The following is a 25,633-nucleotide window of genomic DNA, read 5'->3' on the forward strand; positions in this document are numbered from 1 at the left end:
CCCCACTAAAGCAATGATGAAGCACTATACTTTAATTGGTCCATATGTTTATGAAATGAATAACTAATTAAAATTGTACTTGTGTCACCAAAATGGGCTTAGCATGACATCAATGGATGAAAGTACACTATAGTTCATTTATGAATCATAGTGGTAGTAAAGGTATTACTAAAAACATTGGTTGTATTTTTGTATTTTTTTTTTAGAACGAGAATTTTTATTTATTTATTTATTTTAATGGTGTAATTTGTAAAATTTATAAATGAGATTATAGGACTCTGTTTTTTACATTCTATGGGTATTTGGAGAAGCCTAAATGTATATATTTTGGAAGCGATAGCGGTAGATGTAAGATACACTTGCTTGAAGTAACAAGTTTTTATATGTAGATTGGGCGAAAAACCAAAAAAAAATCTACAAGGGTTTACTAGTTGGAGGATATGTGGAAAAAAAATTTAGTAGGTTTTTTTGATGCGGGTTTATGTTGTTTTGAAGCTTGGAGATTTTTATCTCTTGGAAGAATGGTGTCAGAACAAAAATAATAGAGTAGAGTTTTTAGTTTTTTTGGGGGTTTTATTTTGTGCAAGGTGACTTGGAATTGCTTCTATATTAGAGTAGAGTTTTTTAGTTTTTTTTTGCGGTTTTATTTTGTGCAAGGTGACTTGGAATTGCTTCTATGGAAATTTTTAGATATTTCAAAGAGATTATAGATTGGGTAATGAAGACATCAACATTGGACTAATAATGCTCATAAACTAGATGCATTGGATAAGGTCAATGTTAAAAAAATTCAATTTGTCATTTTCTCATAGGGAACATAATTATATGGCAGATTCTGTGTAGAAATATGCAACAGGTCACCCATGAAGATATATTTCTCTGTATTTTTCAATGGATCTCGCCATGGTTCTGAGAGCATAAATATTGTTTAGCCACTGTGTTTTTTCATGATTTAGCCACAACTATGTAGTTTTCTCTGCAAATTATTTTTTTTGAAGATAGTTTTTGTCTAGAAAGATTAGATAGAAAATAATAAATTATGATTTGGGTGAGTGACTAGAAGTAGAATGACATATTTTATGTAAAAGTTAAATATAAATGATCTTTTTCCGAAAATAGTTTTTGTCTAGAAAGATTAGATAGAAAATATAAAATTCTGATTTGGGTGAGTGACTAGAAGTAGAATGACATATTTTATTTAAAAGTTAAAGATACATGATCAAGATATATAGTTTAGAGAGAAAAATGATGCCTACCTATTTTAAAAGAAAAGTGGGAGTAAAGAAAATAAATAAAATATTGATTAGAAAATCTCCTAGAATCCAGCTAGGAGATTTCTGTGATGGTTTAAAGGATATTCAAATGTGGAACATGGAATCCATGTTCTAGTAATTTATTTGTGATGGTTCTATGTTGTAGAATCCATCTGAACCATAGTATCCATTTAGGAATTTCAAAAGCTCTTGAAATATGAGTGTGGAATTTTAATGTTCTCATGAAGAATATCTACTTGAATTTTTTTAATATATGCTTGATCATATGTTTTTTGGTTTGCCAATTTACTTGTGACCTGCTTTTAATAGAATTTTGTGTATTTGATTTATCTTTTGACTCTTGGTTTTTTAAATTTTCAATGGCAGATTATCATTGTATATTTTTTTAAATCAATGAATATCCTCTTTAGAATTCATTTTAAAAAATTCTCTTTATTTACTAGTTGTTGTAGGAATTTACAGGGTAAGTTCCTCGGACAGAACACCAAAGGACACCGCTCACAAACAGATCGCAGATCAATACACTAGTATTTTTGACGTGGTTAAAACCCTCAAAGAGGGAAACAATCCACGGCTTGAGCCAACGCGGCCACTTCAGGCAATTTATTAATAAAAGAATGAAAATTTACATATGCTTCTCTCATAGACGGATTACCCTACAAATGACCCTCCATGCTCTTTAAATAGAGATCATGGACCAATCGGGTGTTAAGCCACGGATCAAGTGTCGGTAATACCGAGGAAAGAATGAACCGTCAGATCACTACATATCGTGACCGTCGGATTGTAAGTTACAAAATGTACATAGTAAAGAAACACACTTTACCTAACTCTATACTAGACCAAGTTGTACTTAACTATTTCCTATGTGTCGGAATATCCTAACATCCCCCCTTAAGAACAACTTGGGATAGGATTGAAGGATTTACAAATATGACACAATAGGAGAAGGAAGGAGGCACTAGAGCCTATCCCCCCTTAGTGACAACTTCCTGGACTCCAACCATAAATCGAAGTTTAGTGAACTTCGCCTCTGTGAGAGCCTTTGTAAAGATGTCTGCAACTTGATCATCTGTTGAAAAATATTACACTTCAAGAACATGGTCATGAATGAGCTTTCTAATGAAGTGCATGTGCAGTTCAATGTGTTTGTTGTGCTGATGTTGGACTGGATCTTTGCATAGTTGAATGGCACTTTGATTATCACACCAAAGTGTAGTCGGATGTTGCTGTTGAAAGCCAAACTCTGACAGGATCTGACGAAGCCACAAGGCTTCCTTACTAGCTTCTACGGCACCATGATACTCTGCTTCTGCTGAAGAAAGAGAAATGGCACCTTGTTTCTTGTTCTTGTGATTGATTTTTTGTTCTATATATGTGATTGATTTTTTGTTCTATATATTTGTGATGGGATGGCAGGATAAACCGTTGAACATCAACCAAGCAACACCTCCGTAGCAGGCCTGGAATTTCAAATTCTTTTTGTCTGTGAAATTAAAATTTGATGACATTTTTGTATTTTTTTACCTTTCGTTTTTGGTTTTTACTAAATATGTGAGTCACTGAAAACTCTATTTTAATAATTTTTGTAAATTTATTCCACAGTGCACAATAAGTCATCAAATGGAGGCTGATAATCACTGTTGTTTATAATGATTCTTGTTAGATTGAAATTGCAAATGTGTAATCTATCAGATTTATAACTCAAATTTATAGTAAAGCCATTTAAACAATAAAATCTTTGAAAAAAACTTACAATCCATAGACAATAAATAAATTATCTAGTAAAATTATAAATAAAATAAATCTTAGACCTATACCTGCAACCAAACCTGAGATCTGCATAGTGACCATGGCAGGAGAAAGGGGTAATGAATCTCAACTTCCTTAAGAAACCTCTTCCCCATTATAGTTTAAAAAATCAAATCTTCGGGCCCATGCCCTGCAACCGACCTAATAAACAAAAGAAATCACGCGGTAGGTGTTTGATCTCCGTGTTCTGTGTGACAGGACAAGATTCTAACATTGATACTTGAATATATCTCTATATCGCAGACCGTCTCTCATTCCAAGAATCCTCTAATAGGGTTTAACTGTATGCCTTATCTTAATGTGGCATAATCATGGTTTTGGAAAATTCTAATTGCTTGTGGTTTCCACATCTCATGGATGAATGCAGGGAACCGAGGTCAGTTGCTTCCTTGCGCTTCCTTGCACCGGATAACGCATTTTAGTTTAATTCCATTATAAATTCTGGAATATTTCAAAAAACATTAATGCATATAAGTTAATTCAATAGTTTTTTTTCAAATAACATTCTTATACACAAAAAAATCTATATAAATTTATATATCAATTTCAATGCATATTTATGACTATTAAATCACATCATATTTATTGGAATGGGTGGTTTAATTAATAGATAAAATGGTTTTTTTTTTTAAATATTTTTTTAATTTTGTTCAAATTTTAAAGATATTTTTTAAAATTATAAGTGGCATTTTTTAAATATTTTTTTTAATTTTGTCTATAATTTGGAAGAGATTTTTAAAAATTGAGTGAATCCGTTGAAACTTACCACAAAGTCCTAACTGAGTAATTCAATTTCGACTAAAATTTCATACGTTTCGAAAAAGTTTCACCTCAAAGTCCTAATCTTACCACAAAGTCCTAACTGAGTAATTCAATTTCGACTAAAATTTCATACGGTTAGAAAAAGTTTCACCTGAAAGTCTTAATTGATTAATTCAATTTGGACTAAAATTTCAGTACGCTGAATTTTTCTTTTCATGGTGGGAGTCGGGACTCTGTTGGAATGTTCAGCTTTGAGTAATTTTTATTCTGAAACATTTTTAAAATGTGATATAAAGAAGCCCAATCAAACAATTAATAAAATTCCAAAAATAATTAAGATCAAATCAAATTCAAATTCTAAAAATATTTCGAAATCAAATCAAAACAAAACCAGAGTTAAAACTTTAATTAAGTTTATTGAAACTTCCCTAATGATATTTAAAACCTAACTTATTAAGAATTAGACGAAACCCATCTGATTCAAAATAAGAAGTTTGAATGATCCTTTCACCAAAGCCGTAGGCCTGTTTAACACACCAATATAGTGCACGAAAAATCAATTTCACAGCGCAGTACTCACTGTCGGAACTTGGAGCGCTTTCAGGTAGAACTGAACAAAACAATTTGACAGCGTACTACTCATGGGTCCGTGGGGAAACTGAACAGTGCTCTAAGGTTAAAAAATGACGATATTACCGATACTCCCGGTGGTGACGTGGTCCCATACTCCTATTACGGATATTATAGATTTTTAGGTTTTTTTTAATGAAACTAGACGTCAAAATGATGGGTTGGAAAAATATAATGCACGTCTTACTTGACGTGAAGATTTTTTTCCCTGCGGTCAAATACGTTCTTAAATAAAAAAATACGTCCTGTGGGACGTCAAATTCCAGACTTGCTCCGCAGGACCAGGAGGACCAGGGCTCAGCAATCCGCCCCAAACACGTGCAAACCAAAAACTAAGAAATACCAACACTAGAAATCAAAGTCCCTGAAATAGCTGCGTACAGGGTGTATATGCAAGAGCATGTCCTCATTTGCAACTTTATGAGCTTTTCGCAGGAAAAGAAGGCTCTCAACTGGTGGATACAACAAACATGGCGCCTAGCAAAAGAAAGCATCAAGCTGCGGCGATCCAAACTCTAAATTTATTCGTGCAACAATACTCTAAATTTAGCGAATTCATTTGTGCAATAATAATAGCAAGGAAATTAAAATATTCAGGGCACATTAATTAAAAAAAATCAAAATATTAAAACCAGATAAGACATGTTTTAAGAAAAAAACAAAAAGTTCCAAACCAAATTGCATTTTCGTCAGTCTCCACCTTCACCTTTTAAATTACTATAGTAAAACATATACAAGCATGCCACACAGTGCAATAATCCTTAAACTGATGCAATTCATTCGTGCAATAATACTCTAAACTCGGCGCATTCATTCGAGCAATACAAGGAGCCCATTTCACTACACAGTTGACAGAAAAATAGTTGCAATATTTATTAGGAGTTGCTCCGAGATCTTTACAAAATTATTCAACCAGAACAAACCATTGGCCTTAAAGTTTCAAAGCAAATTGACGAATGCAGTGTACATAGATTCAAAAAAATTCAAAATGTTAAAACCAGTGCACATAGATTCAAAAAAATTCAAAACGTTAAAACCATGCAATTGGAGCCCATTTCACTACAAGTTGACAGAATATTAGAAACTGAAGGAGTTGCTCCGAGATCTTTACAAAATTATTCAACCAGAACAAACCATTGGCCTTAAAGTTTCAAAGCCGGTCCAGTATTAGAAATTGACGAATCCAAACAAGAAAAAGTATACCACTAATAGTTTCGACTACAATAAAAGCAAACACCAATTCCCTAGAATCATTCAAAGGCCCACTGATTTTCACGCCTGACCTCCTCCTCCTCTTCAGGAGTAAAATCATTCCTTATGTTGAAAGTTCTACGTATTTCTTCTGGCGTTTTCCCTTTTATCATGTCGGCAACAGTCTGACATGCAAGATCTAGCAGATTTTTTATGTTTAGGTAATTAGCAGCCTGCAAAAACCCGGAAAGCTTAATAAGTCAAAATTTCTGTAAAATATACAAATGTATCTTTTTTTCAGAAGATATATTATATTGAGGGAATATATACAAAATGGACATAAAAGCTTAATAAGTCAAAATTTCTGTAAAATATACAAATGATTTTTTTTCAGAAGATATATTATAGTGAGGGAATATATACAAAATGGACATAATAGATCTGAAAATATCGATAGATGATCATCTGAAAAGAGACACAGACACAGAAGATCTGTTGAAACTGATAGATTTGCAGCATGGATCGCGTGTGAAAAAACTGATAGTCAAAATATATAGCATCTGAGGATGAAGAGAGAGAATCAAAAGGGCTGCGAGCATTACTAAAGAAAGCGACGAAGATATTGCAGAACAATTACATGGAATGAGACTACACAGAGATTTCTAGCATTGAAGGATCTCAGAAATTAAAAAAACAATTAGTTGATGGAACATTGATACTGGAGAAGCCATCGGTAACTGTACTCAGAGGTTCAAACAATTTGGTTGGTTGGGGTAATTCAGGTAGATTAGACCCCTCAAAACAACAAATAAGAAAAGCGATAGTTTGGTTCAAAGAATACCAAATAAGAGTTTGTGACAGAATACCAGGATAAGGTCGAATAAAGTCGCCTGATCGACTTTTACGAATTCTTCATCCCAAGTCTTGATTTCGTCCGCCGATTTCTCATGTGCGGGGTTCTGAGCATCGACATGGTACTTGCAGTATTGGATGACCTTCGAGAGTATCGCACTAGAAACGTTTGGCAGCGGAATAGCATTGGCGGTGCCAGTGTCCTCGATCATGTACTTGATGGTCTGAGATTCAAATGCCACAGCCTCAGTGACATCAAACAATTCGCCATCTGAGCTCTTCAAACTCACCTTGCTTTCCGAGGCCATGGCTCCCCAACTAAAAAGTTGATCCGAATCGAATAAAAGATGATCTGAATAAAAAGAAAGGACTGAATTTCTGTGTATAAGCGAAGAGAACTCCAGAAAGTATGAACGAACTTTTGCTCGATCAATATGAGATGAGCGAGATATATAGCCTGATTGATTACCCAAATAACCATGCCATGTGCCATTCGCTGCCTTTTTTAAATATTTTTTCTTAACTCTAGTTAACATAACCCAAATCTGGAGCTTTTAGGGTTTTCTTATTTTATTGTTTTATACCCGCTAATTGTTTTCGATTCATGCTCCACCTATTTTATTTTAGTGTATTAGTGGGCCAAATTGCATCTGAAATTACTCTTTGCTAAAAATAGCTAGTACGTCCTGGTTAGCTTAAATGTAGTTAATAAAACAAAAGAATTAACAAAGACAAAAAATCATCATAAAAATAAAACAAATAATAAAATATTATACTATTGAATGTCATCACCAAAAAATAAAAAATATGATTAACTAATATTATTTAACATTCAATATCAAAAAATAAGAAATATGATTAACTAATATTATTTATTGAGCCGAGGGGATGTGTAAGTTTATCCGCCATTTGTTCCCTTTAAAATAAAAATAAAAATTATATTGTAAACAGAAAAATAATGTTGGCTATAATAAGAAAAATAAGTAAAAAAAATGTGTTTTCAAAAATATTTCAACAAGAAATTTAAATAAACTAATTGAAGATCTATGTTAACTAATTTATGTTCATAAAATTGGTTTTTTTTTTTACACAAACGAGTAGGTTGATGTATTAATTCTTAGGTTGATGTATTAATTTTTACAGAAACGAGTAGGCAAGAAAAGAGTTTTTCTTGCCTTCTTTTTGCATAACTCAACGAGTTCTTCAATCTTGAAACGGATTTGCCAATGCTTTACGGGAGGAGGAAGCCTGACTTTGTCAACGAACTGGAGGCCCAGAGAATCTCCCCAAGCTACGTCTTGATCGCTATGAAGGTTCTGAGTGCCACCGGGATACATGCGCATCCAATTTGCAAACAGGTCTGAGCAATGATTAGGAGTAGTGAATTTAGTGTTCAGGGGACTTAACACCTCCTTCCAAAGAGCAACTGCAAATTTGCAGGACAGCATCAAATGAGCGGTTGTTTCTTCATGGTCTTCGCACAGCAAGCAGCGTGAGGGACCATTAACGCCTCTTTTGCGAAGTCTGTCTTCAGTCAATATCCTGTGATGGTAAAGAAGCCAACAAAAGATATCTATCTTGGGGATCGTTGAATGGGACCAGATCCCCTGCCAAGGCCTCGGATCAGGCGGCACGTTCGGATGCTGAGTGAGCTGTTTGTAGCCCTGCGAGACTGTGTACTTACCCGGGATCGATCCCCATCCTCATGCGTCTGCTTTGTTGATGTTTAATGGAGCTTTGCCTTTTAAGTGGATGAGGAGGTTGGAGTATTCTTTGGACAAATGCGATGGCACCTCAAGATTTCCCCAGCTCTGCCAGTTGTTGTTTTCCCATTGAGATAAGTCCCACAACGTTTTGACGCCAGCTCTATCCATCCAATCTTTTAACAGGATCAGAGAACGATCATCAACGATGGGGTCGCTGCCCATAATGCGGTCCTCCCAAATGTTAATACGCTTCCCATTTCCAGGGATCCAGTGCATGTGCTGTTTGATTAAGGCAGAGGCTCTGTCACACAACTTATGAATCATAGTTCCAGGGGTGGTGATAGGATTGTCAAGGCAGCGGGCTCTCTGCCCACGGAAGTACTTTTTCCATAACACAAGCTGAGCCCAACCCGGATTTGGAGCAATTATCCTCCATAACAGCTTTGCGCCCAAAGCAATATTTTGCTTGTTGATATTCTTGAATTGCAGTCCCCCTTCCATTCTGGGCAAGGAGATTGTGTCCCAGCTTACTAATGGAATTCTCTTCTCATTAGCTTTCCCACCTTTCCAAAAAAAATTCCTGATATACTCCTCAATTTTCCTTGTGATGCCAAGAGGAGCCATCATCATTGCAGCCTGATAGATGGGAAGGCTATTTAGAACAGCTTTTATTAGCACAGTCTTACCTGCTAGGTTGAGCCAGTTGTATCCCCAAGAACAGATTTTAGACTTGATTTTTTCCAGCAGAGGCAACCAGTCTTTACTGAGGGCTCTTTTTTGGAAGACAGGCAGACCCAGATATTTGAAGGATGACCAAGGAGAGGAGGCTGCAAAACCAAAGCAGTTAGAAATGGCTTGGATCATTCTGGCCTTTTATATTCCAGCAGAAAATGTGACATTTTCCTTTATTGAGATTACTTCCTGAGTCCTCACAATAGACATCCAGCACTTCCTCGAAATTTTTAGCCGAAGGAAGGGAGGCAGTGCCCAGGAGAAGAGTGTCATCTACGAACAGTGCATGGTTTATGCTTTTGACGCCTCTTACGATGCTTATTCCCATTATTTCTTGATCTGCCTACTTTTTATTCAAAAGGAAACTAAGGACGGAGGCTTGGAGGACGAAGAGCAAGGGTGATAGAGGGCACCCTTGCCTCAGCCCTCTAGAGGCTTTGAAAAAGTCTGTGGCCCTCTCGTTCACCAAAGGGGCAATCCAAGGCTCACTGATACATGCCTTGATCCAGGTGGTGAATTTGGGGCCAAACCCAAATTTGTGCAAGACATCCAACAGAAATCTGTGCCTTACCCTATCAAAGGCGCTTTCAAGGTCCAGTTTAATAACCATACCTTTCTCTTTCCAGGTCAAGCTTGAGTGGATCGCCTCTTGGACCAAGATAAAGTTGTCCACTATCTGTCTTCCTTGAATGAAACCTCCCTGATTCTCTGGAATAATGGAAGGAAGAATAGATTTCAACCTGTTGGCAATCACTTTTGTTATCAATTTGTAACCTATGTTACAAAGGGAGATAGGGCGAAATCTGGAGAAAGTGTTGGCTCCTTTTTCCTTAGGGATAAGGGCTAAGAAAGCCGAGTTGGTACTTCCTCCTATTTTCTGACAAGCTTGAGATTTTTGAACCATTCTGCCTAAATCTTTTTCCACAATCTGCCAGCAAGTCTGCAAGAATCTGGCAGTGAAGCCATCTGGGCCCGGAGCCTTGTCAGGCTCCATGGCGAATAGAGCGGATTTAATTTCATCATTAGTGACATCTGCTTCCAAGAATTGGTTCTTTCTGGCCGAGATCAGAGTGGGTACCTCATTCACTAAGGATGAGGTCTGCCCCTGGCCCTCTTTTTCACTATACAGACTTTTGAAATGAAGGAAGGCAACATTTTTTATGCTTTGGATATCTCTGTGGGTGTTGTTCTCTTCCTTGATTTCAGAGATGGAGTTGAAATTTTTTCGAGCTTGGGATTGCTTGTGAAAGAAAGCAGAGTTCCTATCTCCTGCCTTGAGCCAAAGCCTACGAGATTTGACCCTCCAATACTCTTCCTCGGCCAAGCTTGCTTTTAGAAGCTTTTGCTGGAGCTCAGCCTCCTTATCAAGGACTTCTTTTGTGATCACTTCATTTTCCACATTCAGATGGTGGTTCTCGAGGCATTCTTGAATCTTTTTCCTTTCCACTGCTGGATTGGGAAGGGATTTAGCCCAAGTTTTCAATGCAGCCTTCACTCTCCTAAGCTTTTCTTCCCAAACGAAGAAGGCAGAGCCGTTGACAGGCTGCTTCCATGTGTTTTTTACTAGTTGCATAAAGGTCTGCTCCTTGACCCATAGGGGGTTGAATTTAAAAGGAATAGGGCCTTGATCCATATGGGCCACGAGATCAAGTTTGATGGGTCTGTGATCAGATACACTGCAAGGGAGAATATGCATTCTAGATTCTAAATCAAGAAGAAGAAAAGAACTTGAACAAGAAATCTGTCTAACCTTGCAGCAATGTGACCCGGGCCGAGCCTTCTGTTGGACCAGGTGTATTTGCCCGATGAGGGTTTGAATAAAATATTTTTGTGTTTTATATAAAAAGAATAATCAATGTGGGTTATCAATAAAATATTTTAATACGAATTAATATTGACATATACTTAAAAATACATTATTAATAATCAAGAAACATTTTAACTTGAATGTACATGTTGTGGAAATTATTTTAATGTCAATTATGTATATATTTACGTTGTAAGGCATTCCCCTTCGAAATCAACTCCCCCCTTATTGCACCGTAAGATTATATGTTAGACGATTGAGAAAAGCTGAACCATTCGATCATGAGAAAGTATTTATGAATTCGTTGAACACTAGTATTCAATTCGCATAGGTAAAGACGTCGTCTACGAACTCCTGAACTTTGGCAGTGAGCTCTTCGGCAGTTGATTAACGTGGTTGATTTCTGCCACAATCGATGTGTATCACCCAGATTTGAAGCTGTAGAACCTGTTATTAGAGGAAAATCGTGATATGAAGGGCACCGTCTTCGACCTCAGTGTGTTGCTGAAGCAGTTCAGACATGACTACCTTCTCTAGATGGCGTGCGCCACACCGGCATACATTTTGCCAGAGGTGATTATGAAGAATGGATCTGACGGAGCCAAGGCCAACATCTGGTCTTGCATGGTCATATTGTTTGTGCTCCTCACGGGGTACCTGTCGTTCTAGGATGTGAATCTGATAGTAATGTATAAGAAGATCTACAAGGGGATTTCAAATGCCTGCCTCATTTTCCTCTGAAGTTCGATGTCTGGTTATCTCGCTGCTAGACCCTAACCCTATGACGAGGATCATTGTTCCACATCTCATGGATGTTTCTTGGTTCTACCAGAGCTTGAAGCACCCGTAGGCCGACAATGATGTGGAAGTTGGACAACTAGAAGATGTTGGCTCGGCCTGCCCCGACCCCAAGCCGACCTACCTAAAAGCCTTTGACATAATTTCCCTCCTGTCGAGGTGTAATCTCTCGAGGTTCTTCAAAGATGATGTCGTAAAGAAGGAGGAGTCGAGGTTCACTTTGACTCAGCTGGCATCGAGCAAAATGTTGAAGTTGGAGGAGAGAAGTTGAGTGTATGAAATGGTCAGATTCAAGCATTTGGAAGAAAAACCTCAAAATTTAGAAGAAAGGGTTTGGGTAAATCCATGGATCTGATAACAAGAGTGAGTGATTAGGTCTCGGAAAACCTGATGTTGGTGCTGCTGGAATGCTCTAAATGAGTGCCTTCGAAAAATGAAGATACTGAGAAATCTGTACCAGAAAATCAATGCAGAGAAGAGATTCCAATCGTTCCCTCTGTATGGAAGAGACTTCCTAAGGAGATATTAGAGTTGGTCTTGGCCAGATTGCCACTGAAGAGAATCCTCAGATTGAGAACAATGTGTCACAAGTGGAACATATTATCATTGAGCAAGAGGTTTACCATACTTCATTCTATTCTCTAAGCCCTAAGTTTCAAGAAATGTGTTCTTGTTTGATGTCCTTGATGGTTAATGCAAAGTGAGCTATTGATAATGGAAGTGCAAAGAAAGGTGAAACCCATTCTTCTGTTTATGCGAATATGACATCTGAAAGTAATGTAATGGGAAAGGGGAGCTCCAAATCTGACCATGAAGGTTGCAAGGGAATTCCATGGACCGAGGAAGAACACAGGTAAAAATTTAAGCCCTGGATACCTTTTCTCTCCAATAATTTTATTTTCGGCAATAATTGTACAGACCAATGGTATTCACTTGACTTCAGTCCATTGCATAGTTTGTTCCCCTGTTTTTATCTTATATATCAATATATTAAATTACTCTGACAACTCTATATTGATTTGGATTTGTGTTTCTTTGGGATTTTTAGAGCTTCAAAGTTTTAGTTGTTTGAGATTCTTTATCATTAGTTTATTGATCTGACCTATAAATTTCCTCTAGGTTCTATTCTTGTGGGCCTGTTATTAGAAAAACATTATGCTGCAAGTTTTCTACCTTTATCTCTGTGAAAAGGAAGTACATATTTATATTCGTTTGGATTTTTTGATGTTATTGTTTTCTTTCACAATTTTTTTGACTGCCATTCCATTTTTTGAATGAAAATAAACAAATTGGATTGAACCATTCAATTTTTGTGATGGTTTTCTTTATGGTGAATATTTTGAAACTTTTTAGAAGGATAATGCTTATGTTCCTCCTATCTGGTTAATTTCTTGAGGACCTATCCTAAAAACTTAATAAACAAATTTTAGGCCACCTAACTAAGGTTGTCACAACTGATAATTAAAATAAAAAATCGTTGCCAAAGTAAAAACTCTTAAAGTAGGTTTGAGGCACTCTAAGAGCCTGCATACATTAGTTGGAATTGATCAGATGTGTTCAGGGTGGAGACACTCTAGATCTTCTCTTAATGATCCAGGTGGCTCTAGGGACACACACAGGACAAAGAGGGCTTATGAACACTCGAAAATAAAAATGGTCAGAATGATTTCAAACTAGGACTTGAGTGTATATATCATCATCCTGATCACGACAATGTGAATAGTTCATCAATCCGAGCTCGTATGAGGGAGAACGAGCCAGTCAAAGTTCTGGTCAAAGTTGGGTTGTGGGCCAGGTTTGAGTGTCCTACAATTTGATTGACCCCAAGGCATGAAACTTAGCTCTCGAAGTGGGCTAAATTGTTGCCTCTTTAATTTGTCTAATAAGCCTTATGTTAGACAAATTTGAATAAATTGCCCTATTATATATATATATATATATATATATATATATATATATATATATATATATATATATATATATACAAAAGCTATGTTTAAATATGGGTCGGTGGCCACGACCCTGTCGGACCCTCCATCGACCACCATACAATGTTCATATTAATGGGGTGGGCGGGCCACCTCCGGTGAACCCGGCCCACATCCCTATCCACAAACGTACGCACAGTTAATGGGAGGTCGGTGGGTATCGAGCCTGTGCCAGCCACGTCGGCTGGCCCGCGACCATGCGGCGGCAACATGGCATGTCAAATAAAACAACACGACTCCCTTTTAATGCACACCACGCTGCCTTTAATACCACGCGGAACTGATGGCAAGAAATGTAGCACAGGCCACCAAAACAGTGGAACCACCGCCCAATAATAAAATCTAAAAAAAAAAAAGATTTTGCATGTTAATTTGGGAGGGGTGGAATTTGATCCCCCAACCCCTCCTCAACCATTTTCTAAACTCTACCATTGCGCCAACCAACCCCACATGGGTTAATCCACCCAGGATTTACATATAAACTCATTTTTGTCAGTGCACCCAGGAGCAGATGGAGGAACCAGGAGCGGCCATAGATTTTGAGACAGAGGAGGCATGATATTCTTTGATGCCCAAAGATTCTCTGGGGAGGTAAAAAAAAAATTGTCAGAACATAGTCAAGTTTATAGTCGTTTTTCACGGTTTTCTGTAGTGATCGCAATGGCGAGGTCAAATTCACCTTTTGAGTTGTGTATTTCCAGTCCACCCATGGAGCAGAATCTTTGAGGAATCTAGGGGGAATCTAAAAGATTCCTTGAGTCCCAGATTCTCAATTTCTCAGAATTCTGAAATTTGACAATCGATTTTGCACTATTCGATGCCACAAATCTAATGGTACATTCAGATTTTTCATTTTCACATTATATTCTTCAGCCACGTTTCTAAGTGGAATGTAGGTGTTAGCATTCATGTGTGAGCAACAATTTCCATGCGATTGATGCCATCCAATTGATGGCACAAACAGCTTCAGCAGTTTGACATCCGCTTCTTCAGATGGCCCTTGGTTGTGAAAATGTTTTTCGCCTTGATCTGCCAGCTTACATGCACATCTACTCAGTCGTGAATGCAGATTGCTTGAGATTGTTTGAACCTTCAATGATTGAGGACCCTGAAGAGTAGAATCAATTGCCTTCTGTTGATGATCTACTACCGGAATACCTTAATGAGTTGCGGGGAGATACAGTGTTGGACAGAAAGGTAAGGACGACGCGTAGTGGATAGGTGGAATACCTCAGAATTGGGCTTAAAGGTTTGAAGCCGAGCAATGCGAAGTGGATTGAGACTGGATAAGTGAGACATCAACTTCCTCACTTAGTCGATGCTTAAAAGAAAACCAACTTTTGGTGGTCCAAAAGCTTTTCAATTGGGAGGCCATGATCCAAATCGGATCCATAAATGACTGTCATAGAACCATGACTAAAACAGGTCGAACAAATCCTTGAAGAATCCAAAACAGCAATCGAAAACACCCTGAACCAGTGGCCATGGCAGCCGGCTTGGAACGACGAGGACCTAGGTCAAAGCGCGGTGACCGAGGCCCATGGAGACTGCGCAGGAGGTCAAAATAGCCCCTGGGAGCCCCGTAATGGGAAAAGGAGCTGGTTTTCGATGCGCATTAGTGCATCGCTGGGAAAACAGGGCCGAAATGGTAGGGCTTAAGCACTCGGTCACATCGGGGAGCTAGAGGACCGTGGGCGGAAAAAGGAAAAAGCGCCAATGTACGATGGTGGGACCCACGGCCTGGAAACCGGCGGTTTGATCGGGACACCCTTGAACGGTAAGAGGTTTTGGAGAAAGCGGAGCGATCACAATCAGCGATCGACACGTGGCAGCAGAGGAGAGAGAAAAATCGTTGCGATCGCGCGTTATCGGTTGAGCAAGTCCACCGTGCTCGACGTGCGAATGACATTGGATCTGGAGGAGCCCAGATCGGACGGCTGAGATTATGCCCGATAGACAGAGCGGAATTGACAGGGGATAAAGTCGCGATTTAAGAGGATTTGGAATCCATTTATCGCCACGGTGGAGAAAGCAACGAATCGACAAGCGGGCTGGTGCATTTCCAATGGAGACACGTGGCTACTTCCTAAGCGTTATGCTGATGCCGAACAGGGAATTCCAAGCACACAGGCGACAGGCTAATCGATGCAGGAAGAAGAGGAAATGAACAGGTCGAGGATCGAATGACTTAAGCCATGAACGGAGGCAGTCGAATGGGGGATTGGAGATTAGAAGGGAGATTCAGATCGAAGAGTCCAAGTGACCAAGAGAGACAGTGAACAGTGAACCCTGAGAGGAGGACTGAGCACAGAGAGCAGTAAAGCCAAGCAGAGGAGACAGAGGGCCGAGCTAACCACAGGCAGCATCGAGCACCAGAGAGCTTGAAGAATCAAGCCTTCCCATAGAGGAATCTGTCTGGATTGAGCATCACAGTTGGCTCTTTCCACTGTAGACCGAGGGTCACAGAGCGGGTAGGAAGAACAAGAGTCTGTGTACTCCAAGTGGCTTGGGGAATCCAAGAACCACCCTGCCAAGCAAAATCTGCTTCAGGAGAACTCATATTGAGTCCCTGTATTGTAATTTCTCTACTCAAAGACATAATAAAACAAGGCCACCACTGAAGCTGGACCGGAGACGTAGCCCTGGAGAATAAGGTGAACTCCTTATTCAAAATTGCTTATGTCTTTGTGTCTACTTACTGCATTTCTCTGTTGTCTTTCCATTCAAAATGTCTATGTATTGGCAATCTGATCGATCTGTTGTTTCAATAACACAGAACACACACACCAGCACATGAGTCTGTAATACCTTTTTGTTAAACAAATCTTTACTGAGGTCACTCATAGGGTGATTATCAGATCAGATCCCCAGAAATTTGGAATCATGGATGCTGAGGCATCTAGGAACTATCTTTCTTTGGTATGTCAACCTTTAGGTGATAAGGAGATATACACTATCACAAATGTCTATGGACATCAAAAGCAAGAAGACAAACTCAAGCTTCTCACCTCCCTTGAGGAACTAAGAGCAAGACACCCTAATATGCCCTAGATCAGTGCAGGAGATCTCAATATGATAAGATCTCTTACAGAGAAAAAAGATGGTATTAGACAGCTAGGCAAAGACTCCATGGCCTTCCAGAACTTCATAATGAACATGGGGTTAGTGGACACTGAAACAATAAATGGGACCTTCACCTGGAACAACAAGAGGTGAGGGGCTTCACAAGTCACCTCTAAACTAGATAGATTTATTACAGAGGACCTCTTTCTCTCAGGCCCTGCCATGACAGCTTTTATTCTTCCATTTGGAGGTTCGAACCATTGGCTTGTACAGTTGGAAGCTACTTTTATGGGTACACCAAGAAACAGACCTTTCAGGTTTGAGAATACCTGGATCTCTCACCTTGAATTCACCAGTAATATTGACAAATGGTGGAGAGAGGATTTGAATATTCAAGGCACTAGAATGTTCTTGCTCCAACAGAAACTTAAACATATCAAATCTAGGCTTAAAGATTGGAACAAAAAGGAATTTGGAAATATCTTCAGAGCCAAAAGATAAGCTGAGCAGAAACTCCAGGAGATCAATCAGATCAGCATCACAGAAGGCTTTACCGAGGAGTGGAAAAAGCTAGTTGATTCTTTGCAGGAAGAATGGGAAGATAGGTGCTTGCAAGAGGAGATTTTCTGGAGACAGAAATCAAGGATACAGTGGATTAGAAAGGGAGAAAGAAACATGAAGTTCTTTCATAAATCCACCATGGATCACAGGGCACACAATAGAATCACAAAGCTCAAAGATTCTCATGGGAGAGAAATTGTCTCTCACAAAGACATGGAATCTGTCCTTGTACAACATTTCCTCAGTATAGCAGAGGAGCCTCTGGAGGATAGATCCAAGTTCATCAACCATTTCACTTAGTATATCCCACAGCTGGTTACCAGAGAGGACAACCACAACCTTAACAGGCCAGTGTCGGAAGAGGAGGTCAGTGAAGTGATCAATGAAATGCAAAATGGAAAATCTCCAGGCCCTAATGGGTTCAATGTAGACTTCTTCAAAGCATGCTAGAAAACAGTCAAACAGGATATCCTTGAGGTGGTGGAAGACTCAAGAAGATCCAAAAAGGTTCTGAAGGCTTTTAACACTTCCTTCATAGCTTTGATACCAAAACAGGAAAAAGCCATGACTCCGGATGGTTTCAGACCCATAGCTTTATGTAATGTGGTGTATAAAATCATTTCCAAGGTGATCGCCAATAGACTCAAGCCCCTTTTACTAGCTCTCATCTCAGAGGAGCAAACGGGCTATGTGGAAGGAAGACAAATCCTTAATAACATCATTTAAGCTCATGAGGTGGTACACTCTCTCAAAAGCAACAAACAAGCTGGTATGATCATTCAGCTAGACCTAGCGAAAGCTTATGACAAGCTAAGTTGGTCTTATATAAAGGTAGTTCTAAGAGCCTATGGCTTTGACCAAAACTGGATAAGATGGGTTATGGCACTAGTTACCATGACCAGTTTCTCCATCCTGCTTAATGGCACTCCTTCAAGACTCTTCACACCCTCAAGAGGTCTTAGACAAGGGGATCCACTCTCACCCTTCCTCTTTGTTCTCATTATGAAAGGGCTAGGCAGAGTGATTAAAATGGCACATGCTGAAGGAAGAATCTAGGGTATCAAACTCACCTTGGATGGAGCAGCAAAAACTCATCAACAATTTGTGGATGACACAATGCTGCAGGGCATACCCAGAGTCAGGGAAGCCAGAACGATCAAAGATATCTTAAATGACTTTGCTATGGCAGCTGGCACAGAGGTAAGCCTCAACAAATCAAAAGTTTTTTCTTTAACACTGACATTGCTATTTAGAGAAACATCACTAGAATTCTTGGGTTTCAAAGGGACCAGCTACCTTCCAAGTATCTGGGCATACCTCTCACAGATAAACCTCTAATTAAGGAAGTGTGGGAGCCAATAATAAATAAACTTCAGGACAAGATCAGAAAATGGACATGCATGTCTTTAAATTTGGCAGGGCACCTTGTGCTCACACAGGCTGTCCTGTAGGAAATTCCCATGTTCATGTTCTCAGCTCTTCCTGCTCCTAAAGGAATTAAGCAACAAATCAGGAGCATACAAAGGGACTTTCTATGGGGCAGAGGAGAAGAGAAAAAGAAATGGGCTTTAGTAGCCTGGGACAAGATCTGCAAACCCAAGAGCCATGGTGGCTTGGGGCTTCATGATCCTGAAACCATCAGCAGAGTTTTGGGAGCTAAACTCTGGTGGAGATGGATCAAGGAATCGACAACTCCCTAGGCTAAGATTTGGAAACAAAAATATGCTAAGAATTGGCAGGAGAAGGATCACATTAGAATGTCAGGGCATGTTAAGGGCTCCCACATTTGGAACCTTGCCTGGGAAAATAAAGGTATTGTTCAGCAATATAGTTTCTGGGAGATTCGAGCTGGGAACCTAGCACGATTTTGGGAGGATAACTGGAAAAAGGAACCCAACTTATATAAGGATGAATTAGCAACTCTCAAGAATGACACAGACAACAAAGGTCTACTTATGGTAAATGACTTCTGGGACCAGGTAAGGAACAATGGAAAATGGAGAATTTGGAAGGATCTAGGCCACAGTGAAGAGAGCCCTCTGAAGGCCCAGGCAGACTCTCTTATTCTGGATCTAGAGCATAGGAGGATTCTGGTATCCTCCTTGCCTGACCAACTAAGACGGGGAAAGAACACCGAAGGAAACTTTAACCTCAAAGAAGCTAAACAGGTAGTAACAGGATTTAACTACCTAAACCTTGATCAAGTTTGGAAGAATCTTTGGCAGAGCCCCCACTGGATGAAAATAAAGTTATTTATTTGGCTAGTTCATCAAAGGAAAATTTTAACTTGGGAGAATCTCCTGAAAAAAGGCTTCACTAGACCATCCAAATGTTACCTTTGTGGCTCACAAGAGGAGACAATGGATCACCTTCTCAACCTCTGCCCTTTCACCTCTATCGTGTGGGAATGGGTGGCCTCAATCTTTAGGCACACTGATAGGAATAGACTCAACATCTCCAACACTTTGAATAATTGGAGGAAAAACTTCTCAGGGAATGAAATCATTAATAAAGCCTGGACTCTGGTTCTAGGCTTTGTCATCTGGGATGTTTGGAAAGAACGCAATAGTTGGATATTCAAGAACAAAGCAAGCAATCCCTAGCACATAATTGACCAAATTTTAAGGTAGCTCAAAGACAAAGTCAGAAGCTTGTTGAGGAAACTTCCTAAGGACCCTCCTATGCCCCAAGATGTGTGCATTCTACTACATTTGGGTCTCCAGTCTATAGGTCCTGTTATCACCCCAAGAAACTCTCCTAGGTTGTATCTCAGAGATGCTCGGGAACATTATAAACTCAACAAAATGTTGGAAATGGATGAATGGAAGGAATGATGCTTGTTCAAGCCAGAGAACCACTTCTACTATGCTTAACTCCAAACATGGGTGAACACCCCCAGACTACAAGGCTTTAGACCACCAACTACTCATAGTTTGAGGATTAGGTGTGTTACACTAAAAAATGTCACCATGGCTATTTACAGTTGGTATGGCTCTATCAACAGTCATACTACCCTCTTAAGCAAGTCTTATGCCTCTGCTATCCATGTCAAACTCCAAGAAAGAGAGAAAGTCTTTATAAATGTGTTTATCTCTGGGTACGCAGGTTCTCTCAAACCTTGCCTGCGGGTACGCACCTATTTTTCATGAGGTCTGCGTCCAAGGACGCTCTGTATCTAAAGGGGCAGGTGCGTCCCTCTGAAAAGGTTAAAATGCGCAAATTTTATCTTCAAAAACTTACTTGTGGTCATTTCTAGAGCATTCTAGAAGGTTGTTTGACGTGTATTGAGCGCCTCCAGATGGTTCATGCACTCCTACCAAAGAGGAACTTATCCCATCAATAAGGGAGTGATCCCATCCAAACAGGGGACTATCCCATTGATGGTGGACCTGATTAACTTCCTCTTGAGCACTATAAATACAGGCATTGGGCCAGGAGGAAGGAGGTTGAAAGCTATACATTTCTAAGGGTAAATGCTGCAGGAATTAGGACTCCCATTTAGAATCTTGTGAGGAGAGATTGCCATCTTTGCTTGTTCTATTTGGAAGTGGGTGAGCTTTGTCAAAGTAGACGAAGACTCTTGTGGACCCTGGAAGGAGCTTGCACAACACCAAGGCTCAGGTTGTAATGGTTCCTTTTGATTACCTTTAATGCAAATTGGTCCATTCTTCTCAATAACTTGTTGTTTATGGGTTATTTCATGTACTCCTTGGTCTATATGTTGAATATGCTTTGTTTTATGTTATAATCGGGTGCTATTTAATTGTTTGACTGTTGGTGATTGCAGGTTTTGGAGAAAAGGAAGAGCTCATCCAGATCAATAAAGCTTGGACTTCTACAACAGCGTTTGGACAAAGGTAAGAACGAAACACTTGATTTCTCATATCATAATGCATGTTTAGAGAAGGATAGCTCCAGTTTGTTTTGTTTGTCATTAGAATGTCTTAGACTTCTAGGAAGGTCGGTTGTGTCCGCACTCTTGACTGATTCCGTGTGACAAATTGGCGACTCCGTTGGGGATAGATTCCATTGATGAGAAGAGTCTTTTCTTTTGTGTGAACTTTGCTTTGAGAAAATTGGTTTATTTTTCTGGTTTTGGCTCTGTGACCTTGTCTCTGGGTGGGTTAGCTTAGGATTAGTTTTATTTTGGTTTTTCTTGAGTTTTTCAGTAGGACACACCCTCTGAGTGCTGCACAGTGCGTCCCTGGACGCACTTTTGCTGTGTGCAAAGAGTGGGCCCGCACCTGTGCTAACGGGTTGCCTGCGTCCCCTGCCAAAATTTGAGAAAATTCCATTTTTTGCCTTTTTTGCTCTTAGATTTTGTTTTTTCTTAGTGTTTTCTACCCAGATTCATTAGTCCCTTGCCCAGAATCTTCACCTGAATTTGTTTCGATAGCATTGAGTGTTTTAGTGGATTTCATCGAAGTATAAGCCCTAGGGTTTGATTTTGAGTAGGTCTTGTAGTGACTTTGGCGGTAGGAGTTGTCAAGCCTTAGATCTCTTTGGTTTTGTCAGCATTCTAAGAAGTCAGACCTGTCATAAAGTCTACCTGTGAGAGAAACTTACCATCGAGTTGTCTCTTGAGCCAACTTCGAAGTGCTTGTTGTTTAAGTCTTGAATTCCATTTTACAAAAGAACAAAAAGATTTGAGTTTTGTTTTGACTAGTCTTTTGATTCTGCATTAGCTGGTCCTTGATTTGATTTTGATCAAGTAAAACAACCTAGAATCATCTTTGTGAGCTTTTGCCTTGTTAGGTTTGCCTAGAGTAATCTCTCTTTTGATTTGCTTGTGAGTCAAGTTTTCATAGTTTTTGTAGCTTTTTGAGATTATTATTTTGTGTTAAGATAGGTTTATATGCTTTATTAAAAAGAGAAAATACAAAAAACATCTCCTTTGAAAAGTTTTGTTTCAAGTAGCTTTGAAAGTTTTAAAAGAAAAAGAGTTTTTTCGTGCAAGTAAAGAGTGGTTATGTTAGCCCCACGGGGGTAGGCGAGTTGGTAATCACATCGCGGTGAAGTCGTTAGAAAGGCGGCTCCGCACTGAAGGTCATGAGTTCAAATCCCCCGGACTAACCCGGAGCTGTGGAGAGGGGCGGGCGCATGCTCCCAGTGGTTATATAGGTAGCGGTCAGAATCGACCCCGTGTAACGCGAGTCGCGAGGCTGCCCCTGTTGCCGATTCCACTGTAAAAAAAAAAAAAAAAAAAAAAAAAAAAAAAAAAAAGAGTGGTTATGTTTGTGTGCTTGAAAAGAAAAAGAGAATTGTTTCTTTGGTTGTCTTTTCTAAGGAAGTTGTTTTCTCTAAAATTTGCATTCTCTCAACTCTCTTAGTTAAGAATTTCATTGAAAAAGCAAAGTAGCGTAAATCATCTTAGGTGCATCTTTGTAGTGTTTGGAGTCGAGTCTACACACCATTGGTTTCACTTCCACTACCTTGTGACTTTAAAGAACAACCATAAAAGTAATGCTTAAAGTAAAATTGAAATAGTAACTTTTATTTACTAGGGCTCTGAAGCACCAATTTAGATCAGGCTAGTGTCTTGGAGTAGGTGAGTAATTAACTCTCCAAGACAACAAAACCAAACAAGTAGCTTATCTTGTGATAGAATAAATCCAATTGTCTCACTTGTACTCTGGGAAAGCTCCTTTTAAAGGAGAAGCACGAGCTCGTGTCCGAACCAGTGAGGGGATCATTCCCCCCTCGTTGGGAACGACGCCAGACACGCACGTATTACAAACGGTAAACCTCGGATTAACCATTGTCGAGGAGCCAGGGGTCACTTGTCGGTAAACCTTGGATTATTGTCAAGGAGCCGGCAAGGGGATTGAGCTTGCTACTCTGCCCTTGCGTGCTGTCGGAGTTTAGACTGTTCCCCCAGGTGCATTTGTTGCGGTTGGTAACCTTAGTGACCATTATCTTTAGGATTCTACCGAGGTGACGGTGGAGGGAAGGTCCCACTGTACCTGGAGCAGACGTCGGTTATACTCACTTGGATTTTCTGGGGGGTTCACTTCACTCGAGACGGTTAAAGTGGAGGAACTTGGTCCAGTCTATTCATTAAGCAGGTTGCCGGGGTAACTGTTCCACCCGCCATTTCTGTACTGAATCCAGCGAGGTTGGGCTTCATCACCAACTAGCGCTTTTGGTCCGAAAGACTACTGTTTGTGTTTGGTTTGACGCCCTAGATTCTTTAGGCGTGTGATTCAAATTTGTTTGGTTCTTTAGAGACTTTAGGTGGTTTGATTTGAAATTTTATTTTGTTTTCGTGTGTAGTAGTTAAAAGTTTTTAGCTGTGGCGGAATTATCGAGACAGTCCCGTAGACTTCGGGGCCAGTCTCCTAAAGTTGTTTCTGTGGCCGAATTGTTGAGAAGATCCCGTAGACTTAGGGGTGAACCTCCTCAAGACGAGTCCAGTCATCTAGAAGGTTTAAAGGTCCTTGTAACTCCTCCTAGTGGCAGTAGAGTAGGTTCACCTGAAGAAGGAGAATCTTCCTTGGTAGTCCATCCAGATTACCAAAGTTTAGAGACAGGTTATAATCCCGAAGCTGTTACAGTTTCTGAGCTTGTTGGTAGTTTTTCGTCTGCTAGTGATACAGGCGAAGAACCAGAAATATCCGAACCTGTTACTCTGACTTCTAGTGTTCCTGATTCACCGAGAATAGAAAGAATTATCACCAAAAATCTTCCTGTTGGTTTGATTGCTATTGAAGATCTTGTTCCAGAGGAAGAAATAGGCGTCTTTGATCCTGAAGATCAAATTACCCTTGATCTAAGGGAGCGTGAATCTATCTTTTACAGTCCTCCTAGAAGTACTACTTGGTACCTTTCGTTAACCAATTATTTAGACAACTTTGGTCTAGGTTTTTCCACACCTCGTACTCCTTTTCCACCTGGAGGTATTCATACTCCTGTAAATATGTATGTTCAGTCGTCCGTGTTTACACAAAGTCCTGAATCTTTTTTACATGGCGGTCCTTCTGTTCCTACTGGGTATCAATCTCTTTCTGGTACCTTTGCGGGAGCATCTCCTCAACCCGTTGATCATGGGCTATTAGTTGGAAACAGTGGTAATGTACCATTGGGTGTAGGAGACATTTACATGATGTCAGGTTCAGTTCCCATTTCCCAACCTCAAGGTGGCCAATTACCGCCTGGGGGGCAGCCTCCGTTAATGCCTGGGGGGCAACCTCAAGGTACTTCATTCGTGTCTGGGGGGCAACCTCAAGGTCAGTACGCTCCTATGGGGCAATACATACCTCAAGGTCAACCCCAGCCTCAATATGTACCCCAAGGTCAACCTCAGTATCAATATCAACCTCAAGGATGGCAACCTCAAGGATGGCAACCCCAAGGGTATCAACCCCAAGGGTATCAACCTCAAGGATACCAACCTCAAGGTCAAGGTCAACCCCAGTATCCGTATTTACCTCAGGGTTATCAAACTCAAGGTCAATACTCAAGTCAAGGTTATCCACTACCTCAAGGTCAATCATATGGTCAAGGTATGGGAACTGCACCTTACAATTATCAATCCTATCCTCAATCCGGCTATGGATCTCAGTATCCTCAACCTGTTATGGGTCAATACCCTGGAATGTTAGTGTGGGATCCGTCACAGGGTCAACAGGTGTTGCAGCCAAGTATACAGTCGGTACCTCAAGCCGGACAACCTGTAGTTTCTGGTCCACCCCAGCAACTGCAACCTGTCCAGTCAAGTGTTCAAACCTCTGTAACTTCGGTAGTTACTCAGCCGCCAATTGCACCTAGTACTCCATCTCAAACGGCTGCTGCAACTACCGCCACATCTACCATACTTACTTCTGGAGTATCGACGGCTCCGGTTTCTACTGTCTCTGTAACCACTCCGCAGACATCTGTACCGTTGTCCGAATCTATGATTCAAACCATGGTCCAGATGCCTGTAGGCCAGCCTGGTATAAGTACGGTTGTCACTACTCAACCTCAATTTGTTCAACCTCCGTACCAGGGACAGTATCAACCTGGGCAAGCTGTCCAACAATTGGTTTACCAGTATCAACCGTATCCTGGGTACACTTATCAACAACCTCAGCAACCCCAGTACGGTCCGGTTAATCCTGGTTTTCCAGGAGGATATAATATCCCAAATGCAACTCCTGTTCCTAGTTATCCTGGATATCCTCCTCCTAGGGCCGGTATTGTGACCCAGAGTTTTAGAGATCCTAACCGGCAGTTACCGTTTATCGCAACTTTGGATTTACCAGACTTGACGCGCCTAACGAATGATCCAATTCAATATCTTCCGTTCTGGCCGCCAATGCCAAATAAGTTGCCCAGCGATATACCCAAGTTCGAAGGTAAGTCTGGAGAGGATCCATCCAATCACGTGATGACTTACCACCTCTGGTGTGCTTCAAATTCTATCTCGGATGATTCGATCTGCTTACGTCTTTTCCAGCGTACACTCATTGGGCTCGC

The 25,633-nt window shown here is 40.0% G+C and overlaps 2 protein-coding genes across 2 annotated transcripts in view; both read right to left on the reverse strand.

Moving 5' to 3' along the window:
* Positions 1 to 5,718: 5,718 nt before the first annotated feature.
* On the reverse strand, positions 5,719 to 6,829 carry LOC149172445 (SKP1-like protein 1B). The gene is made up of 2 exons (XM_089427714.1): positions 6,536 to 6,829; positions 5,719 to 5,902 (listed from the first exon to the last, which is right to left on the reverse strand). Exons 1-2 carry the CDS (start codon positions 6,827 to 6,829, stop codon positions 5,729 to 5,731), a joined length of 468 nt encoding a protein of 155 aa, XP_089283840.1. The 3' UTR covers positions 5,719 to 5,728.
* Positions 6,830 to 8,224: 1,395 nt separating this feature from the next.
* LOC149172446 (uncharacterized) overlaps positions 8,225 to 25,633 on the reverse strand; it is a 34,433-nt gene continuing 17,024 nt past the window's right edge. Inside the window, exons 2-3 of the mRNA XM_089426325.1 lie at positions 9,842 to 10,635; positions 8,225 to 9,054 (exon numbers count right to left, since the gene is read on the reverse strand). Coding sequence (XP_089282451.1) covers positions 8,225 to 9,054; positions 9,842 to 10,635 — 1,624 coding nt within the window. The remainder of the gene's footprint in view (positions 9,055 to 9,841; positions 10,636 to 25,633) is intronic.

The sequence above is a fragment of the Pinus tabuliformis genome, chromosome 4_2 (assembly GCF_031772625.1).
Source record: "Pinus tabuliformis cultivar Carrire ecotype Pingquan chromosome 4_2, CPIR1, whole genome shotgun sequence".
In the NCBI taxonomy this organism is placed as follows: Eukaryota; Viridiplantae; Streptophyta; class Pinopsida; order Pinales; family Pinaceae; genus Pinus; species Pinus tabuliformis.